General features: G+C 60.7%; 2 protein-coding genes and 1 pseudogene across 6 annotated transcripts in view; 2 read left to right on the top strand and 1 right to left on the bottom strand.

The window, feature by feature from the left end:
* The window catches only part of LOC116437155, a 207,828-nt gene that overhangs the window by 89,497 nt on the left and 100,846 nt on the right, over nt 1-17,485 (bottom strand). The gene's annotated exons all lie outside the window — the stretch shown is intronic.
* LOC116437150 (serine/threonine-protein kinase pim-1-like) lies at nt 1,377-5,597 on the top strand. Of its 5 annotated transcripts, XM_032094736.1 has the most exons (8): nt 1,377-1,973; nt 2,101-2,151; nt 2,374-2,740; nt 3,365-3,541; nt 3,799-3,948; nt 4,138-4,785; nt 4,925-5,059; nt 5,348-5,597. In XM_032094736.1, the coding sequence occupies exons 1-5, from the start codon at nt 1,392-1,394 to the stop codon at nt 3,903-3,905; spliced, it is 1,284 nt and encodes a 427-aa protein (XP_031950627.1). In that variant the 5' UTR covers nt 1,377-1,391; the 3' UTR covers nt 3,906-3,948; nt 4,138-4,785; nt 4,925-5,059; nt 5,348-5,597. The 5 variants fall into 5 exon arrangements, with proteins under 5 accessions (XP_031950627.1, XP_031950626.1, XP_031950625.1 ...); XM_032094735.1 differs by having other exon boundaries at nt 4,176-5,059; XM_032094734.1 differs by having other exon boundaries at nt 4,138-5,059.
* Nucleotides 4,237-15,779, top strand: LOC116437194 (annotated as a pseudogene).

Here is a 17,485-nt window from a genome sequence, read left to right as displayed (position 1 = left end):
AAACGGAAAGAAACAACCCAAGATGTTCCCGTATACTATTAATTGCTTCCCTTCTATGCTCCCCTTTTCTGTCTTGCACTAGTTCTACCCCACAGTTATTCCAAACTGATCTTACCTAGAAGACCTAGGACTTAGCAAGTTTGAGACACTCTACAGTACCCTTAGCTGCTACACACAGTTTGCCTTCTCCCTGTTTGGCTTTGAAAGCAATGCTGGAGACACCAGAAGCCTGCCAATGGAAGATTTTAGAGCCCAGCGCATTGCTCGGCTCTGGCTTCTAGAGACAGGGCAGGTGCTCCCATGGGACTGCACCCTCAGCAGTGACAATAGACAGCAGAAGCAACAAAGGTGATTCCCATGACACTGTCACAGGGCTCAAGACTCCGTGTCTTGGCTTCACATGGCAAAGCTCACTGTCTGTTTGGACAGACTCAGCATCCAAACTAGTCTGCTTTTCTACCTGTGTCAATGAACAGCAGGAGAAGGAAACCAGCCTGCAGTTTCTTTGCAGAGAGGCCCTTTGCTCCTGGCTGAAAGTGCTGGATTGGCAGGGAGGAGGCAGACAGCTGAGAGCTGAGCTGCTCTATTGGACTGGCATCAGAACTCGGCAAAAAGAGTGTTTCCATTCTTTTATTTGAATCCTCCTATCGGCAGTCTCCGATTTTCACCTGGAACCGGGTAAGAAAACAGCAACAGCCCTGGCGACGAGGGCACCGCGCCGGGCACGGCCCCGCCGCTCCCACTGCCCACGCCGAGCGGCCGGGGAGCAGCGCTGCGCCCCGCAGGGGCTGCACGTCTCCCTCCTCACGTCCTGCTCTGCCCTCCCACGGGGCTGGCTCTGCCTGGCGCTGGCAGGCGCCTCATTCGGCACTTTGCTCTGCTCCAGGCAAAAAGTGCGGACAGCGCTTCGCTTGCTCGTAAGCAAGAGACCGCGGCGCGCGGCGAGCGAGCAGCAGGGGCAAGTTGCAAGACTGCCGCAAGGAAGCGTTACAATCTGGTGAAGAAGGAGCTAAAGAAGACGGTGCGTTTGGCGCGGCTGCGGGAGGAAGAGATGCTCCGTGACTCCGCTTCGGCCCCGGAGCCGAGCGGCCCGTGCTGGCCCGGGGCGCGCGGGGCTCGGCCGCGGGGCGCGCGGGGGAAAAACGGACACCCGGGCAACAGACACACGGACACGCGGACAAACGCTCCCAGCGCTTCAGCGGCAGCGGCGGCAGCGGCAGCAGCGGCAGCGGCGGCAGCAGCAGAAGAGCAATACAAGAGCAGCGGTTCTCCAGACCCTCCGCGTTCCTTCTCCTGTTCCTCCTCTCCTTCTCCCAGTGTCCCGCATCCCCTGTCCCGCTCTCCCTTCAGTGCTCCACCCCCTCCGCCCCTTCCGCAGCCCCCCTCTCCCCATGCCAGGCCGGGCCATGCGCCCGGCCCGCCCGCGGCCCCGGGCGGGGCTGCGCCCTCCCCGCCCCCGGGCGTCCCGCCGCGGTCTCGCCTCCGCCCGGCTCTTGCCCTACTGGCGGTGGCGCTGCTGGGCGGGCATCAGTGCCTGCCTCTTGGGCAGCATTGCCAGCCTCTGGCCCCGGCTGGCCCGACTCCGGCCCCGGCCCCGGCCCCGGCTCCGGCCCCGGCCCCGGCGCCGGCCCCGGCTCCTCCCGGGACCCGCCGAGGACACAGACGGCGCGGCCGCTCCCGCCGCGTCCGCGGCCCCTTCCCCGGTCCGAGCTCTTCCGCTCGGCAGCGCGGCCCCCGCCCCCGAGCCGCCGGTGTCCCCTTCGAAAGAGGCAACATCTGGGGATACCCGGCCCGGGGCGGTTGAGGAGCAGCCGGGGGCCGTTTCTGGCCCCGGGCCGAGCGCTGACAGCCGCGTCTCGCCGGCAGGGAAGGCGCAGCAGGGCCTGACGGAGCGCTACCGGGTGGGTTCGCTGCTGGGGCGCGGCGGCTTCGGCAGCGTCTTCGCGGCGACGCGGCTCTCGGACGGCGCCCCGGTGAGTGGCGGGGCCGGCGGCGGGCGCAGGAGGAGGGGGGCGGAGGAGGAGGAGGGCGCAGGAGAAGGAGGATGGGGCTCGGCAGGGCGGGCGGCGAGCTCAGCCCGCTGCTCCCCTTGGCTTGCAGGTGGCCATCAAACGGGTGCCACGGAACCGCATCCGTCATTGGGGCGAGCTGGTGAGTGAGCGGGGGGAGGAGGGGGGTGGTGGGCGGCGGGAGAAGCCGGGGCGTGACGGGCGGGGATAAGCCGAGGCCCGGGAGGGTGGAAGGCGGCAGGACGCCTCGGGGGAGAGCGGGCGTGGGGGCAGCGGAGGGCGCAGAGCATCCCGGGCCGGGCGAGGGCTTCCCGAGCCCTGGCACGGCATCAGCCCCACTGACGGCATCGTGCTCCTCCCGCAGCCCGACGGCACCAGCGCACCACTCGAGGTCGTGCTGCTGGACAAGGTGTCCACCGGCTTCCCTGGTGTGGTGCAGCTCCTCGAGTGGCTCGAGCTCCCCAACAACGTGGTGCTGGTGATGGAGCGGCCGGAGCACTCTGAGGACCTGCTTCATTTCATTCGAGCGCGGGGCTTCCTGTCCGAGGAGGTGGCACGGGAGCTGTTCCGCCAGGTCCTGGAGGCCGTGCGGCACTGCACCAGCTGCGGGGTCCTTCACAGGGACCTAAAACCAGAGAACATCCTGGTTGACCTGGCCACCGGCCAGGCCAAATTGATTGATTTTGGCTGCGGCACCCACCTGCAAGACACAGCCTACACCCGCTTTGCAGGTGAGTCCCCGCCAGGGTAGGCTCCCGGTGCCGGCATCTCGCGGCCCAAGCTGGCTGTGGCAGCGGGGATTGTCCCTTTTGATGCCAGGACCGAGTGTTCAGCCCAGTTGCTTTGGAGGGCGGGTGGCCGGGGGCCATCTTCCAGCCCTGCTGGCAGCCTTCGCCAGCCACTCTGCCCAGGACTGGCGCTGGGGCTGGGGCAGCCAGCGTGACAAAAACACACCTGTGGGTGGGGGTAGCAGAGAGGGGGGGGCCAGAAGCTGTGCACCCGCCGGTTTGGTGTGCAGGCGAGAAAGGGCTTGGACTGCTCAGCTCGCCTGGTTTGCCTTGGCTTCAGAATGTTTTTTGGGGCAATGCAGGCAGGGAGGGTTTTCCCCCCTCGGCACTGAGCGGGTTTTCCCTTTGCGTGGAATGCTCGGGCCTTGCCAGGGCTTCCGCTGCCCTCTTGAGACACCGGTGGCTTCTTTTACAACCCCCAGTTTGTCCACAAGTCACAGGCGCTGGCGAGAGGGCAGCGGGTCACGCCGCGTGCCACTGGTGCGGCCCCCGCGTGCCCAGGGATGCTGGGGCGAGGCTCCGGGAGCAGGCAGCATCCTCCTGATGAACTGCCTCTCTATTCCGTAGGAACACCATCGTACAGCCCCCCGGAATGGAACCATTTTGGCTGGTACTACGGCGAGGCAGCGACCGTCTGGTCCCTGGGCATCGTGCTGCACCAGATGGTCTGCGGGCAGCACCCGTTCCCGAAGGGCCGGAACATCAGCTGGGGCCAGCTGTCGCTCCCACAACGGCTCTCTCAAGGTGGATGCTCATCTCTGCGGCACGGGGGGAATAGCAGTGCTGGGAGACAGCAGCGGGCTCATGAGCATCCCGCTCTGGCAGCTGCCGAGGAGGTGGCACATGCCCCGCTCTCCTGCTCTCCTCCAAAACAAAGAATGGATGGGAAAGTTCAGGCACAGCTCGGAGCCCCCATGGCACGGCCTGGGCATGGCAATAGTGGGGCAAAGCGGACAGGAGCCTTCTGCAACTGACCGGCGCTTTCTGGTTCCTCCCCGCAGACTGCAAGGAGCTGATCAGATGGTGTCTGTCCCTGCACTCCTTGGACAGGCCCTCATTAGAAGACCTGTCCTGTGATCCTTGGCTGCAGGATATTCATCATCCGTAGAAGAAGGGAGAGAGCCACAGGCACACTTTGATCCAGGGAGCCGGTAAGTTACAGCTCCACACGTGCCTTGGCAAGAAGCAGCCAAGAAACGCAGGCTTTTTTGCCCTGCCTGTATCGCTGCGCAGGGGTCGTCAGATGGGAACACGCAGCCCTTGTGCTGGAGCTGAGCTGCTCTTCCCAGCCCTGGTGGCCGCCGTGCAAGCTGCTTTTGCTTGTCCTGCTTCACTGACAGCCGGGGCCCTGGGCGGGGCACTGACAGCCTGCTCTCAGCCGCAGGGAAGAAGGAGCCCCTGGAGAAGCTGTACCAGGTGGGGCTGCTGCGTCTGCAGACATGGAGGACGACTTCAAGGATGACAAGCTCTTCCTCGACCTGGCCACCGGCAAGCTGAAGATGATGGGCTTCGATTCTGGCACCTTCTTCAAAGCCAGGCTCCACAGCGAATTTACAGATGAGTCCACACCCAGGGGGATGCTCCCAGATTTGGGCATTGCGCGGCCTGGCCGGGAAGCAAAGGTTCCCCCCTTTGCTGGGGTGGATGCAACTAATTCTTCAGCCGGCTGCCAAGCTGCTTTTCGGCAGGGCGGGCGGGATGGGCTGGGGTGCTTACGAAATGGGAGTCGGCCCCTGGCCCTGCCAACAGCCCCCACCACCCACTGTTCCCCGGGCTGGGGCTGGGGCTGGGGCAGCCAGCCCGACACAAACAAGCCCCCATGGCAGGAGCAGAGGTGGCACTCCAGGAGCTGTGCACGAGGTGCTTTGTTTTGCAGGAAAGGAAGGGCTTGGGCTGCTCCACTGCCCTTGTTTGCTTTGGGCTCGCCGTGCCTGTTGGGGGGCAGTGCAGGGGGGAAGGGAGAAAGCGTGGGCTTCCCTCGCCCGTGGGTGGGTTTTTCCCCAGCATGTAGGGAAGGTTGGGCCTTCCTCAGGCCCCCGACAGAGAGAAGATTTTTTACCTTTTTCCTTGTTTCTCCTTTTTGTCTGTAATGCCTTTTCTTTAATTTGTTGTTTGTTTTTCTTCAAGGAAGCGTTGTAGGTGCTGTCCAGCCTGGATCGGGAAGTGCTTGGGAGCAGCTGCGGCGTGGATGGCACGTGGCCTTGGAGAAGGCCGAGGACATGGCTTGGGAGCAGCTTTTCTTCCGGCGGCGGGTGGCGTGCGGTGGGTCCCCGTCTTCTTGGCACGGGTGGGATAAGGGCTTTTGGGAGATGGCAGCGAGCACAGGAGCATCCCGCTCTGGGCAGCTGCTGAGGAGGTGGCTGTGCCACGGCTGGCTGCGGGCGGTGGCACGTGTCCTGCCATCCTGCTCTCCTGCCAAAGGCAGCAGGGACGGGCGGCTTCGGGCACCGCTCTGAGCACGGCCAGCACGGCCTGGGCACCGCGGGCGGCTGGGACAAGGGGGACAGCAGCCTTCAAGTGACGGGCGGTTTCTGCTTTCTCTCCTTGCAGCCGGGCTCTGTGGATGCTGAGGCTGCTCTGGGCTCCGCCAGGGCTCTGCTGCAGCTCAGCACCGGGCCGGAAGAAGCCAAAGAAGAACCGGTGTGAGCTGCAGCAGAGACGTGCCCGAGCATTTCGGCAACGCAGCTCAAGCCTGCCAGAGTGCACGCCTCCAGGGGAAAACATGACAACCCCCCCGCCCCAAATAAACTTGTTCAATAACTTGTGAAATGAAATCAATCTGGGATGACCCCAAATGACATTTCTCCGCTTGCTCAAGCTTTAGCTCAGCCCTTCTCTGAACAGTTCTCTGCCCCACCTGCCTTTTACTTCACAAGTGCTCCCTCCCTCTTTTCCCCCAGTGAGTTGCCAGCTCAGGGCAGTCTCTGTCACACTGTAGCCTTCCTTGATGCCCCTGACCACGAGGAGGAGCGAGCCCCAGGTTTAGGGACTCATCCTTTCACTGGCAGAAGAACAGCAATATCTCAGAGGTCCGGTGAGATTTGAGTGTCATTCAAGAGCTGCCCTCCAGGCCTCAGCTCTCCTCCCTGTTAGCTTCCCACTGCCACTTTTCCTCGTCCTTCCAGCAGGATGAGCTCTGGGAATGCCCTTGACCCTCCCCACTCCTGCCAGCCCAGCCACCCAGCTCAGTTTGGCTTAAGCTGAAGCTTCTTTGTCTCCTCTGGCACGCCACTGCAGTTCCCTCTGCGGGGAGCAGCAGCCCCAGAGCACAGCAGGCAACAGCGCAGGCCGCAGCTGCACCAGCTCCCCTCCACGCGTGGCTGGGCTCTTGGGGGCAACTAAATGCTCCCTGTTTGCAGCTGTCACTGGAGGATGGCCCCAGGGCAGAGCCCAGCCGGGCTCCCAGTGCATCCCCCGGAGCTTGGGGCAGACAGTGGTCCCAGAGCTGAGCTTAATGGTGCGCAGCCGGCGCTGTTGCTCGCAGTCAGCGTTTGCAAGTGTTGCCTTCTCACCTCCTGCAACTTGTGGGGAAAACGAGCTGTGCGGCCGGGCCAATACTGCCCCTCTGGGCAGTGACAAGGCTGAAGGTCTTTGCTGTTGCAGAGGAGCCGGCATTGAGCCTTAGCAGGGCCTGGCAGGTGCGGAGCCGGATCTCGCCTGCTGCCCGGGGCTCGCTGCCCGCCAACCGCCCCCACCCGCCGCGCTCCGTTCTACAGGGATAGAAGGCTCTGTCTGCACAAGGGTTCCCATAATGTCTTTGTACCCGTGGCTGCGGAACGAACACGGAGAGTGAAAGTGTCAGTCACGTTGCTTGCACATTCCTTCCTTTAGACACAAGACGCATCTATGCGCACCCCCGTGTACAGATCTCTTAAAAGGATAGGCAGGGATAGGGATTTCCCACATAGCCCTTCTTTGGCGTAACTCACCTCGTAAGCTGGCATGCGGGGCATTTTTGTCCCAGCTCTGTGTGAGTAGGTGTCCAAGAGGTGAAGTGAGCAGCATTTAGAAGCAGTTTCAAGATTTCTAGGCAGGAAGTGGAGCTGACAAGCATCTGTGTAACTCACCGTATTCATCGGGAGGGGCTGCTGGTTCTTTAGGAATATGGCACAATGGAGACACGAGACCGGGAAAAATCCCAGCGCTCTGTGGATTTGTGCAAAAGGGGGAAGCCGCAGAAACACTTTGTGTCTGCTTGTGCGGACACAAGGTCCAAGGAGCTGGGGTGGCAAAGGGTGGCCTGGGCTGGTGGCAGGTTAAGTCCTGTTTCATGTCATCATAGAGTGGCACAGGACAAAGCTAAAAGCACCCACAGCCACACTGATGAAGTCTTTCTGATGCTGCACATGCTATAGGAAAAGCTGCTGTCACACAATCCATTGGTATTTCTAACTTTTCTTTGCAATACTTTAGGTCCAAGTCTCAAACTGCAATATTTTTACACTCAAGACACGGTCATGCACAATCCATATTTCAATTTCCTATTGCTTCAACCACAATTTAAAATAACTTAATATTGGCAACAAAACCCAAAACCTTTAAAAAAAGGATGCTGAGGTCAGTGAGATGGATCCATGCCATCAGCACATTTGCAAAGTAAATAACTTAGTTCTCTTTTTAAAAGGATCAGTTACCTCTTAATCCAAAGCGACAGAAGATTTTTTGCTACACATTTGGTGTTTTTCTCTTTCCTATTTTTTCTGTTTTTTCTTTTTTATTTTTTTTTTTAAAGAGATAACACGTCTTGAAAAAGGATTGTACAGCAAAATGAGATACATTTCTGCTAACCAACGAAAACGTAGGCTCCTCCTGTGTTTACTTTTGTCTGGATACCCTGAAGAAAAACTCTAGCAGACACCAGCAGAAACTGGTTGCTTTGGACTAAAGTGGAGTTCAGCACTGGTGACATCCTGACTGGTGTCACAATGATCTCCTTGGTTCTGCGGCCCTGCTGTGTGACAATGGGCCTGTGCTTCCATGAAGTTCTGTACTGTCAACCATGATCTCCTTGCTTGCACAGTGTCATAACTGACCCTTGGTTCCATCAGGTGCCTGGCCTCCAACAGCTTCTAAGAGACCCTTATGGCCCCTCAAGGCCCCTCACAGCCCCTCATGACCCCTCAATGCCCCTCACAGCTCCCCATGGCCCCTCACGGCACCTCACAGTCCCTCACAGCCCCTCACAGTTCATGGCCCCTCATGACCCTTCACAGCCCCTAACAATCTCTCATGGCCCCCCACAGCACCTCATGGCCCCTCAAGGCCCCTCACGGCCCCTCACGACGCCTCATGACCCTTCACAGCCCCTAACAAACCCTCACGGCGCCTCACAGCCCTTCACAGCCCCTCATGGCCTCTCCCAGCCCAAGGCGTGGGACTCCTCCCGAAGGAGAGGAGATCGGGCTCTGCTTGTTCTCCTTTTCTTTTGGTCACTTCACAGTGATGAGTAAAGGAAGGCTGAAATGAAACCTATCTCCAGCACTTCCCTCTGGGAGAATTGCGGGGCTGAAGCTCTGTGCTGGCGCTGGCCCAAGTGGGAACATCACTGCAGCCCCCCACAGCCTTTGCTGTCCCCCATGTCCATTCCCTGTCCCTGAGACCTGCCCAGCTCTGCCAGCAGCAGGAGCCACAGTGCACTGGGCCCTGTACCGGCACAGCCGGGGCTCCCGGCCAAGAGCAGCAGCAGCGCCAGCCCCTTCCCACCTGCTTGTGCCTCGGCTTCCCAAGAGCTTTTTCCCCGGTGAATTTCTGGACTAGAGCAACAATCACCCACAAACAGACCTGATTCCTCAGAGCCCGGCTGTGCTGCCCCGATGCAACCTTCAGAGAAAGAAAGGATCGGGTTCCAGCTCTGTTCCCAGCAGCTGATCCTCAGGTGACAGCAGGAGGCTCTTCTTGTGTTTGCCTTGGGAATTACAGATCATGGCTGCTCTTCCCCCTCTTCTGGTACCCATATGAATTTTATCTGAAAAACTGCACTTGCCTCTTTCGATCGGTGCTAGCCACAGTGCTTTTCTGATGGGGAATTCAGGTGTTTTGGTGCAGGCATCCTGATTTGCAGATCTTGAAATCTTCACAGGTCCATAAGCAAAAAGCCGAGGAGAATGAAAGCCATACAGGCCACATTCACAGTGCTCAAACACAGCCCTGTTGCTGGTGCTCTTGAAATAGAATCAGCTGACAGAGGCCAGCACAGAAATTGCCTCTGGAGTGTGGAATGAAACAAAAAAATCCACCGGGAGAAAGAGGAAGCAGAACTTCTGCACTGGCTTCATTGCTTCTTCCCAGCAGCAGGACACGCGGATGTCCAGAGGTACGTCCCGCTGCTGCTGAGCACAGCGAGAGCACAGCCTGCTGCCCAGTCCCAGCGGGAACCCGAGCCCAGCCCGGGGAGCTCCCGCAGCGTCGGCAGCTCAGCGGACGCGGTGCCAGGGCCGCAGCCCCGGGGACACGCCCGCCCATTGTGGGGCAGCGGCGCAGGCGCAATGTCCTGCGGCCCAAACTTGCTGCTGCTGCCACGCAAGGCCCATCCTTCTGCCCCTCCTCCTCTCCCAGCACGGCGCAAATTGCACCTCGCGGGATGCTTCCCCGGAGGCTGCTCAGGCGCCCCGCTCCTCTTTCCACCTGAGCGTCACTGCGGAGGAATCTTTGGCGCACTTCCGTAAGCCCGGGCCTCTCGCTTCGTGCTGAATCGGGCATGCAAATGGCCTTGTTAAGAAAGTCAAAAGCCAAGGGAACAGATTAGGAATTACTAGAAAAAACTACCCTTCTTCCAGGCAAGGCACACCAAGTCATTTCCCACATTTCTCCTTTGCAGATTCTTTCAGTCGTCTGCTCGGAGAGCTCCAGCTTCTTCTGGTGCTTCCCATGAACCCATTGTACTCTTGATTTGCGCACCAACGCACCAGATGTGCAAGCATCTACGCTGAACTCAGAAACCAACTGCCTCTGTCAGACCCTTTTCACATTCAGGTCGCTTGCAAGATGTCCACTGAGAGCTTGGAAGGATTAGCCCACAGCTCTCCACTTCTGGCTGCAGGCTCCGGAGATTCTTTCTCTCCATTCAGCCAATGCTGAACAATTGCTGCTACCCCCTCCTCCTGTTTCCTTAGCCTAGAACAGTAACGACGGAAACCTTACCCACCGCACAACTCGCTAGTGCACCAGGAGGAGAAAGGACAAGTGTTCAAGCTCTCAAAACCTTGGCCCTGCTTTGCTGCAGGAGTCATGCTGCACACACAGTGTGGCAAGCCAAGAGAAGCTGCACGTGATGGCACATCTTGTGACAGGAGCTCGAGCAAGGTCTCCAGGAAAGGGTCTTGAAAAGAGCAAACATCACTGTGGACAGGATTCTTGCAAAAGCAAAACAGCTTCCCAGAAGTGACATGCAAACGGAAAGAAACAACCCAAGATGTTCCCGTATACTATTAATTGCTTCCCTTCTATGCTCCCCTTTTCTGTCTTGCACTAGTTCTACCCCACAGTTATTCCAAACTGATCTTACCTAGAAGACCTAGGACTTAGCAAGTTTGAGACACTCTACAGTACCCTTAGCTGCTACACACAGTTTGCCTTCTCCCTGTTTGGCTTTGAAAGCAATGCTGGAGACACCAGAAGCCTGCCAATGGAAGATTTTAGAGCCCAGCGCATTGCTCGGCTCTGGCTTCTAGAGACAGGGCAGGTGCTCCCATGGGACTGCACCCTCAGCAGTGACAATAGACAGCAGAAGCAACAAAGGTGATTCCCATGACACTGTCACAGGGCTCAAGACTCCGTGTCTTGGCTTCACATGGCAAAGCTCACTGTCTGTTTGGACAGACTCAGCATCCAAACTAGTCTGCTTTTCTACCTGTGTCAATGAACAGCAGGAGAAGGAAACCAGCCTGCAGTTTCTTTGCAGAGAGGCCCTTTGCTCCTGGCTGAAAGTGCTGGATTGGCAGGGAGGAGGCAGACAGCTGAGAGCTGAGCTGCTCTATTGGACTGGCATCAGAACTCGGCAAAAAGAGTGTTTCCATTCTTTTATTTGAATCCTCCTATCGGCAGTCTCCGATTTTCACCTGGAACCGGGTAAGAAAACAGCAACAGCCCTGGCGACGAGGGCACCGCGCCGGGCACGGCCCCGCCGCTCCCACTGCCCACGCCGAGCGGCCGGGGAGCAGCGCTGCGCCCCGCAGGGGCTGCACGTCTCCCTCCTCACGTCCTGCTCTGCCCTCCCACGGGGCTGGCTCTGCCTGGCGCTGGCAGGCGCCTCATTCTGCACTTTGCTCTGCTCCAGGCAAAAAGTGCGGACAGCGCTTCGCTTGCTCGTAAGCAAGAGACCGCGGCGCGCGGCGAGCGAGCAGCAGGGGCAAGTTGCAAGACTGCCGCAAGGAAGCGTTACAATCTGGTGAAGAAGGAGCTAAAGAAGACGGTGCGTTTGGCGCGGCTGCGGGAGGAAGAGATGCTCCGTGACTCCGCTTCGGCCCCGGAGCCGAGCGGCCCGTGCTGGCCCGGGGCGCGCGGGGCTCGGCCGCGGGGCGCGCGGGGGAAAAACGGACACCCGGGCAACAGACACACGGACACGCGGACAAACGCTCCCAGCGCTTCAGCGGCAGCGGCGGCAGCGGCAGCAGCGGCAGCGGCGGCAGCAGCAGAAGAGCAATACAAGAGCAGCGGTTCTCCAGACCCTCCGCGTTCCTTCTCCTGTTCCTCCTCTCCTTCTCCCAGTGTCCCGCATCCCCTGTCCCGCTCTCCCTTCAGTGCTCCACCCCCTCCGCCCCTTCCGCAGCCCCCCTCTCCCCACTGCCAGGCCGGGCCATGCGCCCGGCCCGCCCGCGGCCCCGGGCGGGGCTGCGCCCTCCCCGCCCCCGGGCGTCCCGCCGCGGTCTCGCCTCCGCCCGGCTCTTGCCCTACTGGCGGTGGCGCTGCTGGGCGGGCATCAGTGCCTGCCTCTTGGGCAGCATTGCCAGCCTCTGGCCCCGGCTGGCCCGACTCCGGCCCCGGCCCCGGCCCCGGCCCCGGCCCCGGCGCCGGCCCCGGCTCCTCCCGGGACCCGCCGAGGACACAGACGGCGCGGCCGCTCCCGCCGCGTCCGCGGCCCCTTCCCCGGTCCGAGCTCTTCCGCTCGGCAGCGCGGCCCCCCGCCCCCGAGCCGCCGGTGTCCCCTTCGAAAGAGGCAACATCTGGGGATACCCGGCCCGGGGCGGTTGAGGAGCAGCCGGGGGCCGTTTCTGGCCCCGGGCCGAGCGCTGACAGCCGCGTCTCGCCGGCAGGGAAGGCGCAGCAGGGCCTGACGGAGCGCTACCGGGTGGGTTCGCTGCTGGGGCGCGGCGGCTTCGGCAGCGTCTTCGCGGCGACGCGGCTCTCGGACGGCGCCCCGGTGAGTGGCGGGGCCGGCGGCGGGCGCAGGAGGAGGGGGGCGGAGGAGGAGGAGGGCGCAGGAGAAGGAGGATGGGGCTCGGCAGGGCGGGCGGCGAGCTCAGCCCGCTGCTCCCCTTGGCTTGCAGGTGGCCATCAAACGGGTGCCACGGAACCGCATCCGTCATTGGGGCGAGCTGGTGAGTGAGCGGGGGGAGGAGGGGGGTGGTGGGCGGCGGGAGAAGCCGGGGCGTGACGGGCGGGGATAAGCCGAGGCCCGGGAGGGTGGAAGGCGGCAGGACGCCTCGGGGGAGAGCGGGCGTGGGGGCAGCGGAGGGCGCAGAGCATCCCGGGCCGGGCGAGGGCTTCCCGAGCCCTGGCACGGCATCAGCCCCACTGACGGCATCGTGCTCCTCCCGCAGCCCGACGGCACCAGCGCACCACTCGAGGTCGTGCTGCTGGACAAGGTGTCCACCGGCTTCCCTGGTGTGGTGCAGCTCCTCGAGTGGCTCGAGCTCCCCAACAACGTGGTGCTGGTGATGGAGCGGCCGGAGCACTCTGAGGACCTGCTTCATTTCATTCGAGCGCGGGGCTTCCTGTCCGAGGAGGTGGCACGGGAGCTGTTCCGCCAGGTCCTGGAGGCCGTGCGGCACTGCACCAGCTGCGGGGTCCTTCACAGGGACCTAAAACCAGAGAACATCCTGGTTGACCTGGCCACCGGCCAGGCCAAATTGATTGATTTTGGCTGCGGCACCCACCTGCAAGACACAGCCTACACCCGCTTTGCAGGTGAGTCCCCGCCAGGGTAGGCTCCCGGTGCCGGCATCTCGCGGCCCAAGCTGGCTGTGGCAGCGGGGATTGTCCCTTTTGATGCCAGGACCGAGTGTTCAGCCCAGTTGCTTTGGAGGGCGGGTGGCCGGGGGCCATCTTCCAGCCCTGCTGGCAGCCTTCGCCAGCCACTCTGCCCAGGACTGGCGCTGGGGCTGGGGCAGCCAGCGTGACAAAAACACACCTGTGGGTGGGGGTAGCAGAGAGGGGGGGGCCAGAAGCTGTGCACCCGCCGGTTTGGTGTGCAGGCGAGAAAGGGCTTGGACTGCTCAGCTCGCCTGGTTTGCCTTGGCTTCAGAATGTTTTTTGGGGCAATGCAGGCAGGGAGGGTTTTCCCCCCTCGGCACTGAGCGGGTTTTCCCTTTGCGTGGAATGCTCGGGCCTTGCCAGGGCTTCCGCTGCCCTCTTGAGACACCGGTGGCTTCTTTTACAACCCCCAGTTTGTCCACAAGTCACAGGCGCTGGCGAGAGGGCAGCGGGTCACGCCGCGTGCCACTGGTGCGGCCCCCGCGTGCCCAGGGATGCTGGGGCGAGGCTCCGGGAGCAGGCAGCATCCTCCTGATGAACTGCCTCTCTATTCCGTAGGAACACCATCGTACAGCCCCCCGGAATGGAACCATTTTGGCTGGTACTACGGCGAGGCAGCGACCGTCTGGTCCCTGGGCATCGTGCTGCACCAGATGGTCTGCGGGCAGCACCCGTTCCCGAAGGGCCGGAACATCAGCTGGGGCCAGCTGTCGCTCCCACAACGGCTCTCTCAAGGTGGATGCTCATCTCTGCGGCACGGGGGGAATAGCAGTGCTGGGAGACAGCAGCGGGCTCATGAGCATCCCGCTCTGGCAGCTGCCGAGGAGGTGGCACATGCCCCGCTCTCCTGCTCTCCTCCAAAACAAAGAATGGATGGGAAAGTTCAGGCACAGCTCGGAGCCCCCATGGCACGGCCTGGGCATGGCAATAGTGGGGCAAAGCGGACAGGAGCCTTCTGCAACTGACCGGCGCTTTCTGGTTCCTCCCCGCAGACTGCAAGGAGCTGATCAGATGGTGTCTGTCCCTGCACTCCTTGGACAGGCCCTCATTAGAAGACCTGTCCTGTGATCCTTGGCTGCAGGATATTCATCATCCGTAGAAGAAGGGAGAGAGCCACAGGCACACTTTGATCCAGGGAGCCGGTAAGTTACAGCTCCACACGTGCCTTGGCAAGAAGCAGCCAAGAAACGCAGGCTTTTTTGCCCTGCCTGTATCGCTGCGCAGGGGTCGTCAGATGGGAACACGCAGCCCTTGTGCTGGAGCTGAGCTGCTCTTCCCAGCCCTGGTGGCCGCCGTGCAAGCTGCTTTTGCTTGTCCTGCTTCACTGACAGCCGGGGCCCTGGGCGGGGCACTGACAGCCTGCTCTCAGCCGCAGGGAAGAAGGAGCCCCTGGAGAAGCTGTACCAGGTGGGGCTGCTGCGTCTGCAGACATGGAGGACGACTTCAAGGATGACAAGCTCTTCCTCGACCTGGCCACCGGCAAGCTGAAGATGATGGGCTTCGATTCTGGCACCTTCTTCAAAGCCAGGCTCCACAGCGAATTTACAGATGAGTCCACACCCAGGGGGATGCTCCCAGATTTGGGCATTGCGCGGCCTGGCCGGGAAGCAAAGGTTCCCCCCTTTGCTGGGGTGGATGCAACTAATTCTTCAGCCGGCTGCCAAGCTGCTTTTCGGCAGGGCGGGCGGGATGGGCTGGGGTGCTTACGAAATGGGAGTCGGCCCCTGGCCCTGCCAACAGCCCCCACCACCCACTGTTCCCCGGGCTGGGGCTGGGGCTGGGGCAGCCAGCCCGACACAAACAAGCCCCCATGGCAGGAGCAGAGGTGGCACTCCAGGAGCTGTGCACGAGGTGCTTTGTTTTGCAGGAAAGGAAGGGCTTGGGCTGCTCCACTGCCCTTGTTTGCTTTGGGCTCGCCGTGCCTGTTGGGGGGCAGTGCAGGGGGGAAGGGAGAAAGCGTGGGCTTCCCTCGCCCGTGGGTGGGTTTTTCCCCAGCATGTAGGGAAGGTTGGGCCTTCCTCAGGCCCCCGACAGAGAGAAGATTTTTTACCTTTTTCCTTGTTTCTCCTTTTTGTCTGTAATGCCTTTTCTTTAATTTGTTGTTTGTTTTTCTTCAAGGAAGCGTTGTAGGTGCTGTCCAGCCTGGATCGGGAAGTGCTTGGGAGCAGCTGCGGCGTGGATGGCACGTGGCCTTGGAGAAGGCCGAGGACATGGCTTGGGAGCAGCTTTTCTTCCGGCGGCGGGTGGCGTGCGGTGGGTCCCCGTCTTCTTGGCACGGGTGGGATAAGGGCTTTTGGGAGATGGCAGCGAGCACAGGAGCATCCCGCTCTGGGCAGCTGCTGAGGAGGTGGCTGTGCCACGGCTGGCTGCGGGCGGTGGCACGTGTCCTGCCATCCTGCTCTCCTGCCAAAGGCAGCAGGGACGGGCGGCTTCGGGCACCGCTCTGAGCACGGCCAGCACGGCCTGGGCACCGCGGGCGGCTGGGACAAGGGGGACAGCAGCCTTCAAGTGACGGGCGGTTTCTGCTTTCTCTCCTTGCAGCCGGGCTCTGTGGATGCTGAGGCTGCTCTGGGCTCCGCCAGGGCTCTGCTGCAGCTCAGCACCGGGCCGGAAGAAGCCAAAGAAGAACCGGTGTGAGCTGCAGCAGAGACGTGCCCGAGCATTTCGGCAACGCAGCTCAAGCCTGCCAGAGTGCACGCCTCCAGGGGAAAACATGACAACCCCCCCGCCCCAAATAAACTTGTTCAATAACTTGTGAAATGAAATCAATCTGGGATGACCCCAAATGACATTTCTCCGCTTGCTCAAGCTTTAGCTCAGCCCTTCTCTGAACAGTTCTCTGCCCCACCTGCCTTTTACTTCACAAGTGCTCCCTCCCTCTTTTCCCCCAGTGAGTTGCCAGCTCAGGGCAGTCTCTGTCACACTGTAGCCTTCCTTGATGCCCCTGACCACGAGGAGGAGCGAGCCCCAGGTTTAGGGACTCATCCTTTCACTGGCAGAAGAACAGCAATATCTCAGAGGTCCGGTGAGATTTGAGTGTCATTCAAGAGCTGCCCTCCAGGCCTCAGCTCTCCTCCCTGTTAGCTTCCCACTGCCACTTTTCCTCGTCCTTCCAGCAGGATGAGCTCTGGGAATGCCCTTGACCCTCCCCACTCCTGCCAGCCCAGCCACCCAGCTCAGTTTGGCTTAAGCTGAAGCTTCTTTGTCTCCTCTGGCACGCCACTGCAGTTCCCTCTGCGGGGAGCAGCAGCCCCAGAGCACAGCAGGCAACAGCGCAGGCCGCAGCTGCACCAGCTCCCCTCCACGCGTGGCTGGGCTCTTGGGGGCAACTAAATGCTCCCTGTTTGCAGCTGTCACTGGAGGATGGCCCCAGGGCAGAGCCCAGCCGGGCTCCCAGTGCATCCCCCGGAGCTTGGGGCAGACAGTGGTCCCAGAGCTGAGCTTAATGGTGCGCAGCCGGCGCTGTTGCTCGCAGTCAGCGTTTGCAAGTGTTGCCTTCTCACCTCCTGCAACTTGTGGGGAAAACGAGCTGTGCGGCCGGGCCAATACTGCCCCTCTGGGCAGTGACAAGGCTGAAGGTCTTTGCTGTTGCAGAGGAGCCGGCATTGAGCCTTAGCAGGGCCTGGCAGGTGCGGAGCCGGATCTCGCCTGCTGCCCGGGGCTCGCTGCCCGCCAACCGCCCCCACCCGCCGCGCTCCGTTCTACAGGGATAGAAGGCTCTGTCTGCACAAGGGTTCCCATAATGTCTTTGTACCCGTGGCTGCGGAACGAACACGGAGAGTGAAAGTGTCAGTCACGTTGCTTGCACATTCCTTCCTTTAGACACAAGACGCATCTATGCGCACCCCCGTGTACAGATCTCTTAAAAGGATAGGCAGGGATAGGGATTTCCCACATAGCCCTTCTTTGGCGTAACTCACCTCGTAAGCTGGCATGCGGGGCATTTTTGTCCCAGCTCTGTGTGAGTAGGTGTCCAAGAGGTGAAGTGAGCAGCATTTAGAAGCAGTTTCAAGATTTCTAGGCAGGAAGTGGAGCTGACAAGCATCTGTGTAACTCACCGTATTCATCGGGAGGGGCTGCTGGTTCTTTAGGAATATGGCACAATGGAGACACGAGACCGGGAAAAATCCCAGCGCTCTGTGGATTTGTGCAAAAGGGGGAAGCCGCAGAAACACTTTGTGTCTGCTTGTGCGGACACAAGGTCCAAGGAGCTGGGGTGGCAAAGGGTGGCCTGGGCTGGTGGCAGGTTAAGTCCTGTTTCATGTCATCATAGAGTGGCACAGGACAAAGCTAAAAGCACCCACAGCCACACTGATGAAGTCTTTCTGATGCTGCACATGCTATAGGAAAAGCTGCTGTCACACAATCCATTGGTATTTCTAACTTTTCTTTGCAATACTTTAGGTCCAAGTCTCAAACTGCAATATTTTTACACTCAAGACACGGTCATGCACAATCCATATTTCAATTTCCTATTGCTTCAACCACAATTTAAAA

The sequence above is a fragment of the Corvus moneduloides genome, chromosome 33 (assembly GCF_009650955.1).
Source record: "Corvus moneduloides isolate bCorMon1 chromosome 33, bCorMon1.pri, whole genome shotgun sequence".
NCBI lineage: Eukaryota > Metazoa > Chordata > Aves > Passeriformes > Corvidae > Corvus > Corvus moneduloides.
Note: the sequence above shows the minus strand (reverse complement) of the source record. Positions and strands in the feature narration are given on the sequence as shown.